The 21,642-nt window shown below is 38.7% G+C and overlaps 2 protein-coding genes across 3 annotated transcripts; one reads left to right on the forward strand and one right to left on the reverse strand.

Moving 5' to 3' along the window:
- Positions 1 to 721: 721 nt before the first annotated feature.
- Positions 722 to 11,202, reverse strand: SLU7 (SLU7 homolog, splicing factor). The gene is made up of 16 exons (XM_033096889.1): positions 11,093 to 11,202; positions 9,222 to 9,407; positions 8,446 to 8,599; positions 8,037 to 8,117; positions 7,572 to 7,736; positions 6,190 to 6,258; positions 5,672 to 5,719; positions 5,316 to 5,447; positions 4,964 to 5,061; positions 4,718 to 4,785; positions 4,437 to 4,576; positions 3,447 to 3,608; positions 2,142 to 2,246; positions 1,918 to 1,989; positions 1,690 to 1,806; positions 722 to 1,028 (listed from the first exon to the last, which is right to left on the reverse strand). The coding sequence occupies exons 2-16, from the start codon at positions 9,389 to 9,391 to the stop codon at positions 849 to 851; spliced, it is 1,761 nt and encodes a 586-aa protein (XP_032952780.1). The 5' UTR covers positions 9,392 to 9,407; positions 11,093 to 11,202; the 3' UTR covers positions 722 to 848.
- Positions 11,203 to 13,974: 2,772 nt separating this feature from the next.
- On the forward strand, positions 13,975 to 21,033 carry PTTG1 (PTTG1 regulator of sister chromatid separation, securin). Of its 2 annotated transcripts, XM_033095607.1 has the most exons (6): positions 13,975 to 14,076; positions 14,536 to 14,636; positions 15,107 to 15,288; positions 16,756 to 16,849; positions 19,977 to 20,135; positions 20,891 to 21,033. In XM_033095607.1, the coding sequence occupies exons 2-6, from the start codon at positions 14,546 to 14,548 to the stop codon at positions 20,968 to 20,970; spliced, it is 606 nt and encodes a 201-aa protein (XP_032951498.1). In that variant the 5' UTR covers positions 13,975 to 14,076; positions 14,536 to 14,545; the 3' UTR covers positions 20,971 to 21,033. The 2 variants fall into 2 exon arrangements, with proteins under 2 accessions (XP_032951498.1, XP_032951499.1); XM_033095608.1 differs by lacking the exon at positions 14,536 to 14,636 and having other exon boundaries at positions 14,034 to 14,076; positions 15,104 to 15,288.
- Positions 21,034 to 21,642: the final 609 nt, after the last annotated feature.

Here is a 21,642-nt window from a genome sequence, read left to right on the forward strand (position 1 = left end):
TATTATAGAAAGGCAATCAGAACTGAAACAAAAAATAGTATCACTAATCATATCCTCTAGAATAAAGGATTTGTGTCTAAAGGCTCATGACCAGAATGGTAAAAGACGATGTGCTGATAGGTAAACACTGATTCATGAATGACAAAAGTTATTTTTCCACTCAAAGACTAACAATTTAGTTCTGGGTGTAAAATATGAGGACATATTTTACAAATCAAAAGTTTATAAATAAGTGAAAAACAAAATTACCACCACGCAAGACAGTTATTCATGTGTTCTACAAATTTCCTTTCAGATTGAATTTTTTTAGCTGCAGACCAGGAAAACCTTAAAAGGCAAAAACGAATGACAATAAAATAACTACACATAGTTACTACTAATTAGAAAAAATTGAAGCCCTGGTTTTGAGAAAGAGTAGTTAATCTCCCTTTAAAGTATGTGCAAACACTAGATAAAGGGACATAGAAATTGAAGAAATATAGTTTGAGATTTAATTGTTGAGTCAGAGTGCGGGGGGGAGGGAGATAAGGTGGGAGGGTGGGGGGGAGAAAGACAGAGGGGGGGAGGGAGGGAGAGAAGGGGGGGGAGAGAGAATGCGCAAGCAAGTCAGGGCCTCTTTCCCTATCACGAACATAAAATTGGAAATAAAATCTTATTCTGTATTTAATGTAGCTCCTCTTTTTCTTCTGTTTCTTCAGTATAGAAAGGAATGAATTTACTATGAGACTTCTGGAAGCTTTATTAAAATCTGCTTGCGGATACTGATTTTTCCACCTACAATCAGCAAGAAGCTAAAAAGAGTATCACATCAGCTGTTTTTATCTTGGGTGACCGTCTGTGACTAGTTACTACTGTCCAAGGAAAGAGGCCATTGGGTCATCGGGCCTCTGACGTTTCATTCTATAGGCCTCCATTTCCTCCTCAGTGGGTTCCCGAGTTTCATATATGCTATTGTAAGGCCGCTTCCTCTCATCAATCTGCAAGAGCTCCTTGACATGAAGAAGGCGGGCCTCCTCCGCATTCAGTGCCTATAGAGAGAGGAAAAACAGGAGAACCGTGGCTCTCCATCAGTTCGCTTTTGTTCCAAAGGGGCAGAATATCAAAACACTCTACTGAATAGGCACTGCCACATCAAAATTCTAGACTGCCTAAAAGAGCTTGGGAGTCAGCCCTTACACCTGTTAAGCGGCAATTACTATTTGGCTCATATGATTATTTTTACAGAGCACAAAACATTCTATTTCAATGTTAAAGCACTTTTGCTTAATTGCAAAAATTGAATGACGGTCATTTTACCGACAGAAGCCCACAAGTGACGCTTCTGGTAGAGACCGGAATTCTGACTTTTCCTAAGGACTTGCTGAAACTTACAGACTATAGAGCTAGAAGGCAATTCTTTCTGGACAACATAATTTCAATAACTCTGAAATTACAGCTTTACAAAGCACATTTCTTCTGTGCATTCATGATATTTGTCAAATATTCTACGAAGCAGGCAATACTGAGACACATAAAATCTCCATTCGCATTCTAGATGTGATACAAGGTGACCTGAGCAAATGACCCAGAATGGGGCCTTGTTTCCTCATTTTTAAAATGAGCTGGGAGCTAGAACTAGATAATTTCCTAAGGTCCGCCACCAATAAAGAATACTGTTGTCACTTTCACTATTTAGACTTCACAAAGTACCTTTTTCAGTTTTTCATGTTTCTTTTCTTCGTCATCACTTTCTGAACTGCTCTTTCTATGCTTCTTCTTCTTCTTCTTCTTTTTCTTTTTATCCTCTTTTAGTTTCTCCTGATGTATCTGACAGGGAGGATTGAAACATAGTGTTATTGTGAAAACAATGCTCTAGTGCAAGTTTTAAAGTCCTTCCTCTGGGATTTAAAAATTCAGGACAAATGATTATAGACTTACCTCCATGAGGGTCTGAGGTTTTTTCACAGATTCTTCTCCAGTTATTTCATTTACAGTACATTCCTCTGAATTCTGTAGGAAAACATGTAACTGGACTTGAGTATCATAGTTACCAACCATCTAAGAAAATGTTAAAATTTGAAACATGAGAAAGCATGTTTCATACAGATTTTGAGTTAAGAGCTGTGTTTAATAGGTCTAAGAGCTAGAAAACAATTACTTACAACAATCTCCTTCCCAGCTTCTCCAGTACAATAGGAATACTTGATAAAAGAGTGACAGCATTTGTATCCCCATCGGCCTTCTTTCCAGTAAGATCCCCAGATATGCTGGAGAGAGAGAGAGATTACTTAAAATGCAACCTGAACTAGGGCTAATTGTAGGGCTAGCTAATAGGGAAAGGCCGGCCAGACCTCAAGTATAAGAAGCAGGCATTACAGTTACAGTGATCTTATATTCTATTTCTAACATGTATAAAATAATTTAGGATACGTGTCTTCTCTTGAAAAATTAAGGACTAGGAAATTCTGTGCTCACATTCCCACTTGGCAAGACAGGGTTTTTGTTCTACAGTTTATACAATTTTCCTGGATCACTTCACTCATGTATGTTTACTGCCCTGGCTCCTATAGGTAGTTATGCTTTTAACCCCTAACTTAGAGAGACAACTGGTTATTTCAATAATACAGTAAGTGACAATTATATGCTTTATGATGTGATACAATATGAAGTACTCTGCATCACCTTTGAAGTGCTGTCAAAATATTTAACAAATTAACAAAATATTTAACAATTAAGCCTTTAGATCCTTTGGATCTGAATTCCTGTTTATCAAAATACAAGGGAAAGAAGAATAAGTTATATGATAGCTCTAGAAACCAGTCAACTACAGAATATGAGCCAGTTTATAAGATAACTGGCCTGATCTATTAAATAGTCACTGTCATGAAAATAGGAGAGCTACACTCTAGATAAAAGAGACATAACAACCAAATAACAATCAAAATACACTTTGACTCAAAAACAAAAAACAAAACTCCAAATAGCTATTTAAAGGCATTTGGGGATGTATTTTGGAAAATGAGATTAAGGACTAGAGATTAGATGCTGCTAAGGAGTTACTGTCAATTTCCTGAAGTGCGATAAACGCAATGTAGGTACAAAAGAGAATATCCTTCATTTTAGGAAATACACGATATAGTGCTTATTGGTGAAACGTCCTATCTGTAATTTCCAAATGTTTCAATCAAAAAAATAATGTAAAAAGTATGTATACACAGAAATATGTATTTCAGCATGCATACATGCACACATATCTAGATAAAGCATATACGGCAACACGTAAAAAATTTCTAAATCTAGTGTTGGGTATGTGGGTGAACATTCTTTTACATTTTTTCTATTTTTGGAAACATTTCACAAAACAAACTTAAAAGGTAAGAGAAAAGAAAAGCACAGCCATGACTCAATAATGACGTTATAACATGAAACTGTAATATAGAGCAAAATGGCTCTGATGCAGCACATACCGTGTGGTTGTGGATCTTCACGTCTTCCTCATACTTGGAGCAGGCGACCGCCCGCTCCTGCCCTTTAATGACAGTCCCATGTCTGGAGTACTCCACATAATCTTCTGTCTGAGCTAGAAGCAATTCGGCTGGAGGGGCATCCAAATGTTCCTGGCCCCCATACTATTATAAAAAGACAGTGAACGTTATTAAATCCACTTTACAACAAAGATGTGCACTCAAACCTCTACTGAAGGATTTATTTCCAATCAAAAAGATTAAAGAAATATTCTTTATGGACCTTGTTATGTAAGACACAGTGAAAAAAAAAATGCCACCAAATAAAAGATGTCTCAGTTGCCACTAATTTGTTGCAGGTGGCCATACGTTCCTCTTATCCTTGTACTTGTGCCCATTTGCCACATGACTTTGCTGCTCCTCCCTTCGAGAGTGAGTCTGCGTCTCCATTCCTTGAATCTGGGGTTGTCCATGTTACTTGTGCTGGCCTATGGGAAACTGGCAAGTGTGACCCCAGCAAAGGACCGGAAAGCACTTGCGGGCCTTTTTCCTGGGGCATACTTTTTGTTACTAGTCTCTGGTATCCCGAGAATGCCATGGAAAGAAGCTGGGCGAGCCTACTAGAGGATGAGTGCCCAGCATGGGAAGCGATGAGCTGTTCCAGAGGACGCCCTCGTAGGACAATCAGCCTAGTAACTGTTAGACCAGAGTCAGGACATCTTAGATCCTCCAGCCTCAGATAAGCAGGCCCAGATCAGGAGACCCAATTGACAAATAGAATAATGAGTAAAAAGAAATGTTTCGCAAGTTATTAAGTTTTGGGGTGGTTTGTTTTGCTGCAAAAGCTTAGAAATACAGCTATATTATTACTGTTTGCCCATGGATTAAGTCAATAAGAGGAAAGGACTATTCCCAAAGGACTAAAAGGGACTCTGTGTATGTTGTATTTCAACTGTAAGGAATGTTCTTCTTTAGCATTTTGGTCAAAATTACCTTTTCCAAGATGCTTTCTTTCTGCTGTTCCTTGAAGTCTTCCTTTTTGACTTTGAAGGACTTATACAATAGCTCTAGTTTTGTAGGATCGGCCTGCAGATGTACTTCAGATCCCTTGTCGTAGGCTTCCCATGCAAACACTGTGGCAATGAAAAACATCTTCATGAGCAGTCAGCTACATTTACTGCTCTAGTTTTTAAACAATGCCCCCAAATTTCTTTTTCCCCCCAAATTTCTTATGAGTTGATATAAAATGCCTTGACAATACAACAAACACTTACACTGCGTCTGAGCCATCGAAATGGTATCACCTGTGTATCTAACAAAGTTATCTCCCGCGTAGCTCACTCTGTAAATACAAATTGAAAAAAGAATTGTTTCAGAGGTTGATTTTTTTTTAAGGATAGTTAATTCTTCTCTGACCGAGCCATAGATGATGTGTATTTTAATTCAGATTCAGTTTTACAATTAAAAGCTGCCCTCACCCCCGCCAATCTTGAAATCTGTACATTTAACTCAATACTTACTCATCTGGATTCTTTCCTGCATTGGCATAGGGATTTTCTCTCATCGCTCTCGTTTTGGGATCATAGTAAGCAGAATTTGGATCTAAATTCCTCAAATACTAGAACAGAAAGATGTTTAAGGACTGCATTAATGTTTACTTCCATCTAAAAAAGTTTCAGCAGACTAGGAGTTGACCATAATCAATTTAACGTGTGAATGCATCCTGGGACACAGATGAAGAGAAAAAAACCAGAAGGTACCTAATTTGGGAATGACTATGTTACCCACCTACTGCCCAGATACTAAACAACTAGGTGAAATTTAGGTTGGGAAGTATTTTTTGAACGTGTACGTTAAGTTGGCCAGGCTTACTTTTGCAATATCTTCTCGAATCCTGAGATTCCGAACAGTAATCCGTCTCTTAGAGTCAAAGTTCTGTCCAGGCATGTCAATATCATCTGCATACTTATCTTCATCCTCATCTTCACTATTGTGATCTTTTTCCTGAAAGAGGAAGAGGGGAAAAATGAGCAAGAAAAAAAGAACAGCATCTAGTTTTTCTTTTCCTTTCATTCCCCTTTAATCATACCCTCATTCACTTGTATTATTTAAAGCTATTATTATTATTTATTAATATAATTAGTAATAATAATAATATATTATTATCATATTAGCCATCAGAAGTTGAAAATTTCAATGTATACCCAGATAAGGCAAATATTTATTACCATCTGAGAATTTGGTTCCTCTTCTCCCCACTGGTGTTTTGGAGAATTCTGCATCATGACAGAAGGAAAAAAAAAAATTGTCATTTTATTCTACTACATCTACTGATTATTTAACACTTTAAAAACATAGTTAAGATAATATACCAAATCTAATTGAACAAATTCTCGTATTTCTCACTTATAATGAGCATATAAGTTCTGAATACAAGTATGTCATTGTTAAATAGTTAATTTTATTAGATGCCAGAAAATTTCTAGAGAATTTTTAGATATAGGATCATAATCACATAAAGGTAATAGAAAGATTAAATGACCAATGTACCCAATAAATATTCAATTTCATATATGTTCATTTTAGGCATACCATTTTCATTAACCCTCACTAGTTTTCTCAAGTCCAAAGATATACCAGAAAAAAAAAGATATAACAGAAGATACATAAAATGAATTCTTGTTTCAGTTTTTAGTTTTTGTTTACTAAGATTTGACATTTTAAAATAGATCATTCTATTACTTACAGCCTGTTCTACTAATTTTCCTGAGGCTAATTCTTCTTGGAGTTTCTGGGCTTTCAGTGTTCGTTTTGCCTAACAAAAAAAGAAACATTTGAGATTTATTAACAACATTCAAATAAACATTTAATTATTGTAGTGCATTTAAAATGACTAAGTTTGGGGCAGCTGGGTGGCTCAGTTGTTTAGAGCACGAGCTCTGAACAGGGTTGCCAGTTCGATTCCCACATGGGCCAGTGAGCTGCGCCCTCCACAACCCACGACTAGACTTTGATCGAAGACAATTAGATTGAAGACAACGAGCTGCTGCTGAGCTTCCGGAGGGGTGGCCGGATGGCTCGGTTGGTTAGAGCGCGTGCTCTCAACAACAAGGTTGCCGGTTCAATTCCCGCATGGGATGGTGGGCTGCACGCCCTGCAACTAAAGATTAAAGACTGAAAACCGCAACCGGACTTGGAACTGAGCTGCACCCTCCACAACTAGACTGAAGGACAATGACTTGGAGCTGATGGGCCCTGGAGAAACACACTGTTCCCCAATATTCCCCAATAAAAAATTAGGAAAAAAAAAAGACTAAATTTGTTTTCAGAAAAGGTCACTGGACAAGGTCATCTCTTTGCGGTTTCTTGTAGCTCTAGACCTATGGCTGTCTAAAAAACAAGGAGTTACAAACTCTTGTTTGAACCAGGCATTAATGGAAAATGAGTCAGACAGCACTGGTGAAAAACTGTAGAGAGCAAGCCCTGTGCAAAAGGGGCCGTTGCCACCTGACTCCAGATGACTGACGCTTGCCAGGCAGGCCCAGGATTACAATATATTTCACTGTTTAAGAAAAGATGAAATTCAGATTAAGTGGAATCCAATGATTTTTAAATGTTAACTTCCCTTTAGGAAAAAAAAAAGGGCAGTGTGACTGCGGTTTTTAAGGAATGGAGTGAGCAGGTAAAATTGTAACAGAAAAAAGTTGAGGCAGAATTAAGACACCATTCTTTTTTTCTGAAACAAGTTATCCTCGTCCCCTGCTACCACCCTAACATGCTCTGAGACGACTGTCAAATAGGCTCATGGGCAGGATCCAGTCTGGGAATCAAGTTTATAACCTCAGAAAGCCAGGGGTTTGGACACTAACCTGTTCTCATGCTTCTAGTAATTTTTGCAACCTAAATCAAAGAGTGAAGGACAATACAAGAATCAATTTAAAAAAATGCTGCCAAATAGGGCTAGCACACTGGTTATTTTCACTATTCAATTAGGATTACTACTGCTACTACAATAAAAATGCCCAGTTTTAAACTGCTTGAAGACTCAGAAAATAGAGTTACCACATTAGACATAGAGCAAAATATCCATTCTTTAAGGATAGTAGGAAGGCAGGGAATTTTGCTCACCAGATCAACTTTGGCATATTCTTCTACGATTTTCATGTGTTCTTCTGGATTGTAGCCATTCCACCGGTCCCTCTTCCCATCATAGTCAAAGGTCAGCTGAGGCTGGACATGTTCGTCTGGAGCTATATTAGTTCCTGTAAATTTTGCTCCAACTCGTCTGGGTCTCTGGAAAACACATTAAAAATTTTCCTAAGTATCTGTAACCCAGAGGAAAATTTCATATAATCTTTACAGAGCAGGTGTGGACATACCATAGGACTTTATGGTCTATTCAATAAAATTATCAGTTCGTCTTCCAGCAGAAAAATTTGGTGATGTTGAACTAATTTCACTCAAATTAATTTTAATTTAACTTGTACCTAAGTACAGATAATTTTAGAAAAATAGGGTTAAGTTTTCTGACAAGAAATGAAGACAGAAAGACTCTCCGACAACAGTTTCCAAAATTCTCAAAGGTGAATTTACCTCAAAGCAGTCTTTCTTTTTGTGTGTCATGGCCCCACAATTTTCACATGCTCCTTTGCGGTACTTAGTAGTTATGGAATTCTATAAATGGATATAAAGAAAAATAAGGAAAATATTTTATTTACCTGGCTCTCATTATTATATTGTCTAGTGAAATGATTTATTCATTAAGAGGATAACCAGTTAGTCTCTACAGTTTTATAATGAGAAAGTTTAAGGACTTCGGCAAAATAAAACATATAAAAGAAAATGCAGAAGCTAATGTAATACGCATTGTGAATTTTAATACCAGATAAAAGGCTATGTAATGTTTCTATTTCATATAGTATTGTATTAAAGGTTCTTACATTAAATTCTTAAAATAAAATCTCCATTTCCACACGGATGTATATACAGGTTGCTTACATACCTCTTTGACACCCCTCTTGTACCATTCTCCCGAGGAGCTGAATTGCCTTTGTTTTTCTGGTTGTGGTCTCTGGTGCTTTAAAGTAGGTCTTTTTGACGGATCAATATACCATGGCACTGAAGAAATATACTGAGGGATATGAGGGTTGATGTCTCTGTAATAAAGCAGAAAAGATTTTTAAAGAATAAAGTTTTAAAATAAATGATATTATAATTACTAAAGGTAGTCTATACAGAATCTAATAGAGATACTGCAGTGCGGTAGGGGGGAGAGGATATGCTTGGTATCTCTATAATAAGAAAAATTAAAGATATTTAGAGTTAAAAATTTCCAACAAATTAAGAATAGTGATATAACTGAAGGAGGAAGAGAGATAAAAAAATACAGGGATGTATATTAGTGAGCTAAATCTTGTATCAGAGCAAGAGATAAACTGATAATGTCTTGGAGTTGATTAAAATAATGGTTTAGGTATATTATGTAGAGATGTGGAGGTATCAGCCAGAAAAAACTCAAAAATAGAAAGATTTAAAAGCAGTCACTTTGTAGAGCCGGACAGGGAGTGGGAAGGGTTGAAAAGGTTTATAGCTGTTCATTGTAAGTTCTTTAGCATGATTTGATTAATAAACCTTACAAATATGAGTTTGATAAAATGAGTAATAAAAAAAACACACATGATATAAGTGGTAGCTTCCTGTCAAAGGATGAGGAATTGAAAAACCAAGTAGACATGAATTTGAATTCTGAATGAACAGATCATGCAAAAAATTACTTACTTTCCTTCTTCATCAACTTCTGCAGGAGCATTACCCAGTTTTCGCTGTTCTTCTAGCTCCTTCTTCTTTCTCCAGTCCTCTCTGGTCATCTTCTTTGGTTCCTCCAAACTCAATTCTTTGGACCCCGACAGGGGGGCAGTATTAACTGCATCTACAGCTGCAGCCGACATGGTTATCTGGCCTCCTCTATGAAAAGGAAGGAATCTGTATTAATATAAACTAGGCCTTCATGAGTTCATCAATGAAACTGTCAAAAGTACATTCTAATAACACACATGGTGGGTTATAAATGTTTCCTATGTTCTTATTCTTTCATAGTATTTGTAAGGGAAGGTTCTCTGTTCTCTTTCTGCTAAACAAGTCTCTACTGTCGTAGTTACTCCCTCAACTCTAATTTACAAATGGAGAGACAAACACACATGTATTTAAAATTTCATAAGATTTTCTCTCATACACATTCCTGAATTCCTCTCTTACTATGTATGGGTCAAACTGTTCTACCACACTAACCCTTAATGGGTCAACAGAGTCTGATCTCTGTTCCCCTTAAAGAATGAATGCCTTAAGAGTTATTTATAGTTGTTGCCTCTATTTCCTCATCTTCTGCTTCCCTCCCCACTCTAATTTAGTTTTCACCCCTTACCACTCTGAAGAGTTAGTTGCCACTAAGTTATCAGTGATCAATATGCTACATACATTGGACATTTTTTCAGTTCTGTTCTCTGTCTTTGATATATTCTTATCTTTTGGCTTATGGGACACTATACTGCTCTAGATTTTCTTGTACCCCTTTCACTACTCCTCCTGCCTCCTTTGCAGATTTATCCATTTTTGCCTAGTTATTTAATTTTGGATTCTGCAAGGCTCAGTCTTAGAGCATCTTTCATCACTCCACTAGTAGACAAACTCATCTATTTCTAAGGCTTCAGTAGCCACAATATACTGCCATTGGCTCTCCAATTTATTTCTCTACTCCAGACCTTTTATCTGAGCTTCAGATACACATATTTCAATTGCTTTATTTCACAGCATCTTCACTTACAGGTCTCAGACACACCTAAACTCAACAAATCTTAATTCAAACTCACCATCTTCTCTATGAAATCTAGTCTCCTTCCACAGTTTCCTTTTAATGAATATCACCATCCATCCCTTTCCTTAAGTGTTCCAGTTAATGCCCATTTCATCATTAAGAATTGTCATTTTCACTTTCTGAGTATCATTCAAATTCATATACTTCTCTATGTTCTCAATCTTACCACCTTATTGTTATTACTTTTTCCTACTTACTAAATCTGATGCCAGCCCTAGACGTCATTTTAAAAATTCCAGTAGCCATATTAAGACAATAGAAAGAAACAGGTAAGGTTACTTTTGCAGTATTTTATTTAACCCAGTATGTCCAACATGTTACTTTGCCACAAGAAAAAAATAAACTAAGTCTTTAAAATCTCATATGGATGTTACACTTACTTAGACGAGCCACATTTCAACTGCTTAAGAGCCACAAGCAGCTAACAGCCATCATACTTGGCAGTGCTGCGCCACTGGCATCTTATAGATTTTACTCTAAAAACCACCGAAGACACAGTCCTTGGTCTGATGGGCCCAAAGCACCACATCCGAGGCTTAGGACGGCGGCTTCCTTTTCGGTCCGCGTTCCCTGTTCCTTCCTCAACCTGGTGTTCATCACCCCCGCTTAGGACATAACTTAAGAATCAGAAGCTTTCGGCCCATATTCCGGGGTTCTCTAGCTTCACCTGCTTCCCCTAGTACCGACCTCCACCCCGTCTCGGCGCCCGCTCACCCCCGACCGTCACGGCGCCCGCCAGCCCGCCGTTCCCACCTATCTTCTCAAAATAACTCCTCACCTAGTCCTGCCGCAGCCGAACCCAAATCCCTTGGATAGAAACAAAGCCAATCCGCCAATGTTTACTTCCTGTTTTCAGCCCTTCCCGGCAGCCACCGCGGGACACATGCGCATTAACAACTCTTTGGGTCTACGGCTCCCATGAGTCTTTGGTCTCGCGAGATCTTGAGCTTTGCCATTCTTCTGGTTCCTTCCAATCAATTGTCCGCACTGCGGTGATATTTTTTTCAAAATCCACGTTTGATCCTGTCGTGTCCCACCATTCATGCTTACAACCCTCCAGGGAATCGCCGTCCAAGATTTAATTAGTTTCATTGTCTCCCAGAAATGTAATTTAATCAACAAGTCTGGAATTTTCTGGTCGGGCATGTCAAGGAAAAGAAAACTTGAAGCTTGGTAGGTTTAAGAAAAGAGATTTATTTGACCCATCTGACGACATTGCCTGCGAGCCGAGTTCCAAGAAGCCTTGAAACAGTGCTCCAACTTTAGCATAAAGTGAGAGGATGTTTATGTAGGGTGGAGGACAAAGAAAAACAGCTATGCATCAGCAGTTCTAGTTACGTACACTCAAAGATTAACAGTTTTACATCAAGTGGAGAGAATATACAGAGAAGGTAGGGTCCGCAAGCACCTGGAGTTAGCTGTCTTGAGAAGGGTTCCAGAGCAATTATTTTTATAATTTTCTCAGGACGTAGAAAGAACAGGCCCTGCCTTCTATAATCATTTATCTTTTTAATTGGAGTTGTTGGAAGGTATATTGGCTAGACCCACTGGAAGGCCTTGGTTAGGAATTTATTGCATTCCCTTGATTATTGAGGCCATCTGCATGATGAAAACCATTCCCATTCTTCTCTCCCCCCGCCCCCACCTGAAAAAAACAAAACAAAACTGTCCAGGCCCCAAAATGATTCTTTTGTTAATATCTCCCTTGCCCCACCCTTCTGTTCTGGTCTTTAAAAAAATTTTTCTTTTTCAAAATAACATGTATTCCTTTCAAAGATAAAAGTGAAAATAGCTAACATTCTTGCCTCAATAAGATAGTCCATTAGAGTATAATTTATTTTTTTCCTTATTAAAAATTTGCAGTGCCTAGAATTTAGGACCATAGATACTAACTTTGATTTTACAGGGCAATAGATGAAGGAATAGAAGGTGTCAGAGAATAGCCTGAAAGTGAGTAGTCAGCGAATCAACCACAGTTGGTTTTTATCTCCTTAAAACAATTATCGAAATTTGCTTGGAAGTGTTGAGGCCTGTTAAGTTAAAACCACCAGGGAAAAACTGGACCAGTGGGAAGAATCTTTTGTAAGGTTTGGGTTTCCACCCTTGGAGGATTTATTCTGAGGAAGGTCTAAGGAAGCCGGGATCAGATATGGATGGGTCATGGTTTGTAAATCCGGATTAGGGTACACTGGGATTGGTTAGGATCTAGGTGAGGGTGGTTTAGCAATTGGTATCTCTACTAATAGTTTGGAATAACAAGGTGGGTTAGAGGCGTCGTTAGTAAGAAAACAGTAATCACTCAAGTCGGCAGTGATTATGACATTTTACAGTTACTGCATGACCTTGAGACAGTGCAGTGCTTTCTGTTGTAAGGGGAAGGCTTACCCTGGGGAGACAAACCTTGCAGCCAAAGACCTTAGGAGATAGAGAATCCTCACTTGGAAGTTGTAGGTGTTGTACAGATTTAGTTTCAAAGTGAGCACTTTTGGGTGCCAATGATGTAATGTGGAGTTGAGACACGTAGAAGGAGATGCAGGGAGAAAATAAGGGGAGGGGTGGGGAAAAATAGAAAAAGGACAGGGAAGGGGCAATAAAGGTATGCATGAATTTTTGTCCTTTTCTTCACCTTGAATTAGGATCTTCTTGATGCTGGCACAATGTCCAGCATTCAATATTTGTTGTTTGAATATTTGTTGATTTAATGTTTGAATATTTGTTGTCTGAGTATTTGTTGATCGAATGTTCGATCAACTTTGGTCCTTAAATACTACCAGGGAAGAATGGCCAATAAGCTGGCATATATTGAGAACCATGTCTAGCTCTGTTCCTATTAAATGATAGAATTTTTAAGAAAGCCTGAATTAGGTATTATTAGGATCATCATTTTTTCCCTAAGCCAGAGATTCCTGTCGCTATGATAAAAACAGCAGCATCTTAGCCTGAAATGTTGAGGGGAGCCCTGCAATTAAGGAATAATTAATCCATTCTTAATCACAGCATAACAGAATGAGTCAGATATTGCTGTTTGATCTATCTGTAATTGCATTTCTTAATGTTTAATTCTGCTCTGCTAGTGTTCTTTAGCCCTAATATGGGTTGTTTGCCCCCACCTGACTGTATATGTATTTTTTCATATCTCTAATCGAAATACAACTATTATGTATCCATTTTTCCTCGGTTATTTTTCTGAAGACTACAATGGCTTTCCTTCAGGATGCCTCTTCTTTATTATTTGATCTGATCTATATACTCTCTGGCTGAATAGTTGATTAGTTGAAGACTTTAGGAAAATAGTTCTCACTTCTCTTTAACCTTTGGAACCTCACAATCTTTTCATTTCACAACGTCTTGTCCACCCAAGTGTCTCAAGAAAACAAAACAAAACTCTGTTATTTTGATATCATAAGAATCATAATAATTATTATATGTCTTGGAATTGGAGACCATATTTACTCCCCTTCTATCTATGTGGGGAACGGGTTTAAAAAACTCCTAGCAGTCCATGATTTTGGTGTCAGGAGTTTTGATTTTTTTTATTCCCGGCAAGCCAAGCTGTAAAGTTCTAGGAAAAAAGCTTTCGGGGCGTAGCCCAAGGAGCTTAGGTTCCTCCCATTGGTTCTTCCTGGGAGCCTCGGCCCCATTCCGGTCCTGCCTCCTTAGTGGATGAGCCAATAGCAACGTGATGTGTGGTTCAAATGCCGAGCGTGGCGCAACCGCTGGAGGCTGAATAGTGGATGATTTTGGCTGTTGATCCTAACGACGGTGAGTGGAAAGGTCGCGAGTGGTTGGGAGGGTTGGGGGTAGGGGTCTGGCGAGGAAGGAAGTGGGCTGGGGACCGGGAACCGGGAGCCGGATTCAGGGGGCCGGGGATAGTGGCCCTGGGGGCTTCGGTCTTCCCCTCGTAGTCGGTGAGCGCCGAGCCGGGTAGAGCAGCGCCCTTGGACTTCACCCGTGACCCACGACGGTTCGGTTCTCTTGAATACCAGGGCCTCTGCCAGCCCTAAACCGCTAACTCTTCTGGAATTTAGAGCTTCTGACGCAGGCTTCAAGAGTTAAGAGCTGGATTATGTGCCTGTTGGCTCAAGATCGGGTTTTGCTCCCTCTGCTTAGCCCTTGTTTTTGCGTGGACGTGCCCAGGGTGGGAGGTTTGGTCTGTGCTACACCTTAGGTTCAATCGTCTTCCATAACCCCCAGGGTCTAACATGTATTTCACACCCCTAGTTAATCCAGAATGGCTACTGTGATCTTTGTTGATAAGGAAAATGGAGAACCCGGCACCCGTGTGGCTCCTAAGGACCGGCTGAAGCTGGGGTCTGGGCCTTGTAAGTATACAGGCTGCAATCAGATACACAGGTATTGTGAGTCAATTGTGGATGTGGCCTGTAGCCTAGGGAGGCATTTTATGTTCTTTGTCTGCAATTGGAGTCAAGTTTACTGAATACAGGCATACCTCCTTTTATTGTGCCTCGCAAGATGTTGTAATTTTTACAAACTGAAGGCAAGACCCTCCACCAACAAAAGGATTATTACTCGCATTATTACGATATTCATTTTATGGTTTTGGTCTGAACCTGCAATACCTCCGGGGTATGCCTGTACTGCTGTTGCAACATGCTTGTACTGAGTCTCTTTTTTATATTCAATATCTGAATGAGATTAAGAGGGTACACCGTCAAAAATGGGGGTTGAGTTTGGGGGTGAGAATTAGGCCAAGTTTATATACACGGGCAGCCTTCAAGTTGCTCAGCTGTTTACTGCCGGAATTACCCTATGGTACTTTTTTTTTTAGCAGTCAGAGCTTTAGATGGGAGATCTCAGGATTCAACTCCACGTGTTGGCAAAATGTTTGGTGCTCCACCAGCCTTACCTAAAGCTGCCAGAAAGGCTTTGGGAACTGTCAACAGAGCTACAGAAAAGTCAGTAAAGACTAATGGACCTCTCAAACAGAAACAGACAACCTTCTCTGCCAAAAAGGTAAGGGTTGGCTATAAAGACACTGTTTAAACACTTCAGCACTTTTGACTCTTAAAATGACTATTGGTATCCTATCTGGCTTTCTTTCCTTTGAGTAGGGCAAATGTTGGCCAGCAAACAGAGATTAGCGGAAGAGAATCATACTATCTTTGGACTTCCTCTGTCCCTGGAGATCAGCTGGTGAATATTTTCGCCTCCCCTGCCCTTAACTAATGTTTTGAAGCCGATTGGTTGGTAGGCATGCCTCAGACATGTTTCAATTGGGTTCCTGGCCATCATAATAAAGCAAATGTAGCAATAAAATGAGTCATCTTTTTGCTGGCAGAAGGTCTTGCCTTCAATTTGTAAAAAAAAAAAAGCAAGGCCTATGAAGTACAATAAAGTGAAGGCTGATAAAATGTGGTATGCATGCCTCTACTTACACATATGTAACTTATTGAGAAGGAAGGTACTTTGCAAGATGTCACGTTGCTGATATAATAGCTCAGGTGCTGCCATCCTGCTCCCTACCTCCCAGAGCAAGCACCAGCTTGTTAGGGGATAATTTGCTGGCACACTGACCTTTGTGTTTGTGCGTGAGCTATAGGTCGGTGCATCCCCGACTGAGAAAGAGGACTTCGGCATGTGGATTAACACTTTATTTGAATAATTGTTTTGTTTAATGTGAATCAGGAAAAAACAACTAGTATTTTGCATCAAACTGAGACTTACACGTAGCGTGGTTTAGGACAAGGATGTCTTTTTAAAAAACTGAATTAAGTTAAGAGAGAAATGTTAAATGCAAGTATTGGAAGGATATGGCAAAAATAATGAGAATATTACATAGAACTAAATTGTGGGAAACTCTGCCCTCGGGATTTCCTCTAGGTATGCACACTTGCTGTATGATTAAATCAAGAACATGCAGGCTTCCATTTTGGCCTCCCTGTCAGTCCAGACTTATCTGTCAATCCAGGGAGTTATCTATCCATTGTGGGCTTCTAAAATCCTTCACTGTCTATTGCTACCTCCCTTTTACTCAGTGTGTATTTAAGGAACATAAACTTGTTTTTAATATTAATGAAGCAAATAATTAAGGTAACATGATGGAAAAATCACACTTCCAAAAGCCAAAAATGGCTTCTGGGCTCTCCTGAGTGATTCGTTCCCCTTTCTGCCTCTGTTGGGTTGATTGATTGAGTTGATTACTTGCACGTTGCATCCTTGATGACTTATGCTGACAGGTGCTAATACTTCAATTTCACACTTAACTCTTGAGCCATGCTGCTAGAATTGCTTGCTGAATTGTATTTGTGTGTAATCATGAGAACCTAAGGATTATGATTTCTTAGAAGTCAGCATGAAATTGAAAAAAATTCAAAATGTGGTGAAGCCTTCACCTGTCTTGAAGAAACCCTACTATGGTCTCTGGTACTAATCAGTTGGCAAGACTTCCACTCTCACTCATATTTTCTTGGGTTGTTTTAGGTGACAGAGAAGACTATTAAAGCAAAAAGCTCGCTTCCTGCCTCGGATGACACCTATCCAGAAATAGAAAAATTCTTTCCCTTCAATCCTCTAGGTAGTATCTTTTGGTATTACAAAAATGCTGTAGCCTTGAGTTTCTCTTAGAATTCAATTCAGCTGTAACTTGATATGGATATGAATATGACACGTGACCTAGAACTACAACGAGACTGTCTGAACCTGGTTGCTTTGAACAAAAATGAACAAATATTGGTGTGTTTATTTGTAAGGTATCATCTTAGATGGAGAATTAGAGCAGAGATGTGGAGAACAATGTTCCTGTCCTAAAAAAACTTACCACCTAAAAGGGAGAGAAGATGAGTTCAGTAACCTTGAACGAGTTTAAAGTGGACAATCCTAGCAAGCCTTTTAGAAAGGGGGCTTTATAAAAGCCTGAGCAATGCCTGAAAAATCCATGTAGCCATTGACGACATGTGCTTTTTATTACTCCTGCAACCTGCTACATGTATCTGAAATATTTTCTATGATAGAACCTGCTTTTCAAGCTTTAATTTACTTACATTTGAGGAGAGCTTACTGTCTGCCAAGTAGTGGTGGGCTTTGTTTACAAGATGGGTCTCACCCTGAGGGGAGCCCACAACTTGGAAAGTCAAACACAGAGCAAAGCCTCTCACTGAGTGTGAGCAAAGAGAAAACAGGCCTGGTAAGGGGAACTGAACCTAGCCTATCACAGCAGGAAAGCTTTCTCTCAGGGTGTGACAACAAAGTAGAAGGTATAAGGAGATAGCTAGGTGAAGAGGGGTGGGCAATGCAAGGGAATTGTTCACAGAAGTGTGTGCAAAGATCCTGAGATAGATGCAGGACTGGAGTGGGTCTGGGAAATGAAAGGCAGAGTGAAGGGTACGGGCGAAGCAGTGGGGGCAGATCATGCAGGGCCTTGAAGATTTCTTAGCTGGATTTTTTTTTGCCCTTCCATCCACAGGGCATTTAGTCATTCTACGAGTCATATCCAGGATGTCTCTGACTTTTATACATTACAGACAATTCTGCAATTAGTATCATGGAAATCATATTGTTGTACATTTGTGAGTGTATCTGGAGAGTACACTAAGGATTGCTGAGTCTCGAAGGGTGTGTGATGACATTTTGGTACAATGTTGTGCATCCATACTAATGATTACCACTCAGCTATTAATGAAAAAGGGGTAGATTTATGCATATTGACCAGGACAGAGGACTACAAGCAGTATGCTCTTTCACGGAGGAGATATTGCCAAGTTGCCCTTTAAAATAGGAGCATAAATTACTGAAGGATGAGGATGCCTGCCTCCTCCCTCTTCTCTAACTGCACGTTTTAAAACTCTAATCTTTATCAGAAAGGCAATGGGTATCTAATTTGTTTTAAATTGGGGTGTGTGTGTGAGTATATTTGAGTTCTTTTAGTAACTTCCTGTTTGTATCTTTGTTTTCCTTTGATTCTCTCTCTCTCTTTTCTCTCCCTGTTGTGTTGCACACTTCTTTCTCTAGAGTCTTTTGTCTGTCTGTGGTTTCCTTTACAACGCAGTGGGTTTTAAATTAAATAGTCACTATTACTTAATTCCTTTTTGACTTCTGGGTTTTACCAGGCTTCAAAAAGAACAGATGAATTCCTAGTTGTTAGGCTTTAGAGAACTTTCACACTTCCCAAATTTTGGTTCTTTGTTCTTATCTTTTGAGAAAACGCTTACCCTCCTTGAAAAGAGGAAAGACTCAATATTTAAGTTTTACTTTTTTTACTCTCAAGAAAAATTAGTTGTTTTAAATAACTAACACAGTGGTTCTCAAATATTTTATTTAATGACTCTTTCATACTCTTAAAAATTAGTGAAGACCCCAAAGAACTTTTGGTTGTATGTTTCGTTTATATTTCCTGTATTAGAAATTAAAATTGAGATGTTTAACCAATTAATAATTTTAAATAATAAATCTATTACATTCACATAAATAACTTTTTTAAACCATAAAATAACTTTTCCAAAACAAACAAACTTATTGAGAATAATGCATGGTTTTATATTTTTGAAAATTTGCTTAATTTGGCTTACTATAAGATAGCTGGATTCTCCTCTGATTTCTGCATTGAATCTGTTACATCTGTTTTGATTGAAGTATATGAAGAATATCTGGCTTCATGCAGGTATGTAGTTAGGAAAAGGAGAAGCATTTTTAATAGTCTTTTAGATAAGTATAGATAGTTTTCTTTGATACTACACTAAAAATCAATCAGTGGCTATTTCTGAACATAGAGTGGCCATGTGAAATCTGGAACCATATCAATGAACATTTTATGAGTATGCTCTGACCGTAAAATCCATCGGTCTATTTTGCACTTCAAATCTATCTTTTGTCCTTGGATTCATCACGCCTTGGTCATTTAGGAATATTGGTTCATTGGGAAATGTAGATTATCCAAATGTTGCAATGTTTCATTATGCAATATGAAAAGCACATTTGTTAATATCACCATTGATCTCATTAGCAAAGTCTAAGTATTAGGAAGCTGTCAACCTAATAACGACAGATAAGTTTTCCAAAATAATAGTTTTTTTCTTGAAATTGTGAATTTTATCATTGGCAACAAATCCTGTTTTCCTCGAAGTGATAGACGTCTTTCATTCCTCTGAGAAAGTGTGCAACAAATAACCAAGTAACCAGTTTGTCTTTCAGTTGTTTTTTCAACTAAATGGTGTTCCAGGAAAAAGGCCTCTAGTTTAGCTTCAAATCAAATAATTGCCCAAATCCTTTTTCTTTGAGATTACCATTGTAATACTTGTGTATGCAACAGAAGTGCTTTCTGGCATACTTCTCATTTTATCATACAGAATGTTAAAAAGACATATTCTCAACGGTCGAGAGCTAATAAAATTAATACTTTTTACTGCCTATGGTAAAATGTTATGTGCAATTGACATTTTTTACTACAGCTGAATGGTAGTAAGGAACATAGTAACTACTGAAGATAGTTTATTGCCCTGCCCCGATTTGTGCTAAGGCACAGCAGTGTTATCCACTATTGCTTTTGTACCGTCATTGCAGATGTCAACACCATGGGAAAAGGTATTAATATTATGAGAAAAATAGTTTTGACCTCATGGACCTGCTGAGAGGGTCTTGGACCCCCAGGAGTCCACTGACCACGCTGAGAACTGCTGCCCTGACAAAATCCTTTCCCTTTGTGGCAGATTTTGAGAGTTTCGACCTGCCTGAAGAGCACCAGATTGCACAGCTCCCCTTGAGTGGAGTGCCCCTCTTACTCCTCGATGAGGACAGGGAATTTGAAAAGCTGTTACACGTAGGCCCCCCTTCGCCTCTGAAGATGCCCCCTCCACCGTGGGAGTCCAGTAAGTGAACAAGTGCTCTTCTACGAGGGCTGCAAACAGTTTGTGTCATTACACTTCCATTCCCGTGGGGACGGAGTGGTGCAGAAGGGTGGCCCTACAAGTAATTTCTATCCTTCACACTTCAGGATGCGGTTTCAGAATAATGAAAACTGTTCTCAGTTCGTATTTCTTTCTAGTTCCAAATGCCCAGGTAAAATCAAGTCGTTCTGGAATCTGGACAGTCTTAGATACAGCAAAACAAGATTGAATTTAGCATGTAGCTCCTTCAATTATAAATTAAAGTATGATAAACTTGCTTGGAATGAGAATTCCAAGTTGCATCCAAAGCTAATACCTGTGCAATAGCCTAGAATGACAAAATCTTGTCACTGCACAAGATTTGAGGTCTCGGTTCAAACTGGTGGTCAGAAGCCATCATCAGTGTGTTTTCTATTTGTTCTGATGGGACAACTTATACTATTTTATAAATTTACATGAGCGATATTTTTGGCTCTTGGATCTCTAAGAACAGTAGAGTTTCAGGTACTACTAAGATCTGTTTCCAAATAGAGGTTCATTGTGGTACCACTGCACTGTGGTACCACATTCCAAGAAGGGAGTGTGTGTGGGAGGGTGGAGGGCTGAGGTGGGGAGGTATGGATTCAATAAACAAAGGGAAAATAATTGAACATTTAAAGTGACAACTAATGTCTGTGTTGGGATGGACAATGAATCAAGTATTTGCAGATATTGAATAAGAAATTCCTGTTTTCTAGATCCGTTGCAGTCTCCCTCAAGCATTCTGTCAACTCTGGATGTTGAATTGCCACCTGTTTGTTACGACTTAGATGTTTAAGTTTCTTAGTGCTTTACAGTTTGTGTGTATGTATTAATAAAACAATTCTTAACAGACTCTTAATATTGCGTTTGCTATTTGTAATTTGCTTAAAACAGTGTAAAAACTAGTGGAAGTGTGAACGGATGAGAGTCTATAATCTGACAATAGACATTTTATCAGATTTGGAAAAATTTACCTTAAAACCCTTTGGTTTAACAGCTTATTTTAGAAGCTGGCACCGTTTTTCCTGAAACATACCCTTCAATGTGTACCTTATTGCCTGTTTGTGGCCATTAACTAGTGACAGTGACTGGATCTCTTAATGAGAAGAGCCACTCCTGGCTCAATAAATATCTATTGCTAGTTCTGTATTGTTGGTTCTATTTAGTTTCTAATGACTTTAATACTCAGGACTCAGCAATCAGAATTTGAAAGGCTCTAAATCGCCTAAGAATTCCACCTCCTTGGGATTTTCAGTTAGGTTCTTTGAAGATCCCAGCAGATAATTTACTGATGGTAAGATCGACTCTTATAGGAAACTATTTTGCTTACCAGGGTAACAATGAAATTGTTTTAAGTGTTAAGTATTATTGTGTTTCATGTTTATGACCCTATTTTTCAGGTGAGGGCAGTGAAGCTCAATTTCATTGACAGGCCTAAGATACCAAGAGCTAGAAATTGATAGAGCTG

This window comes from Rhinolophus ferrumequinum, chromosome 24 (assembly GCF_004115265.2).
Source record: "Rhinolophus ferrumequinum isolate MPI-CBG mRhiFer1 chromosome 24, mRhiFer1_v1.p, whole genome shotgun sequence".
Lineage (NCBI taxonomy): Eukaryota > Metazoa > Chordata > Mammalia > Chiroptera > Rhinolophidae > Rhinolophus > Rhinolophus ferrumequinum.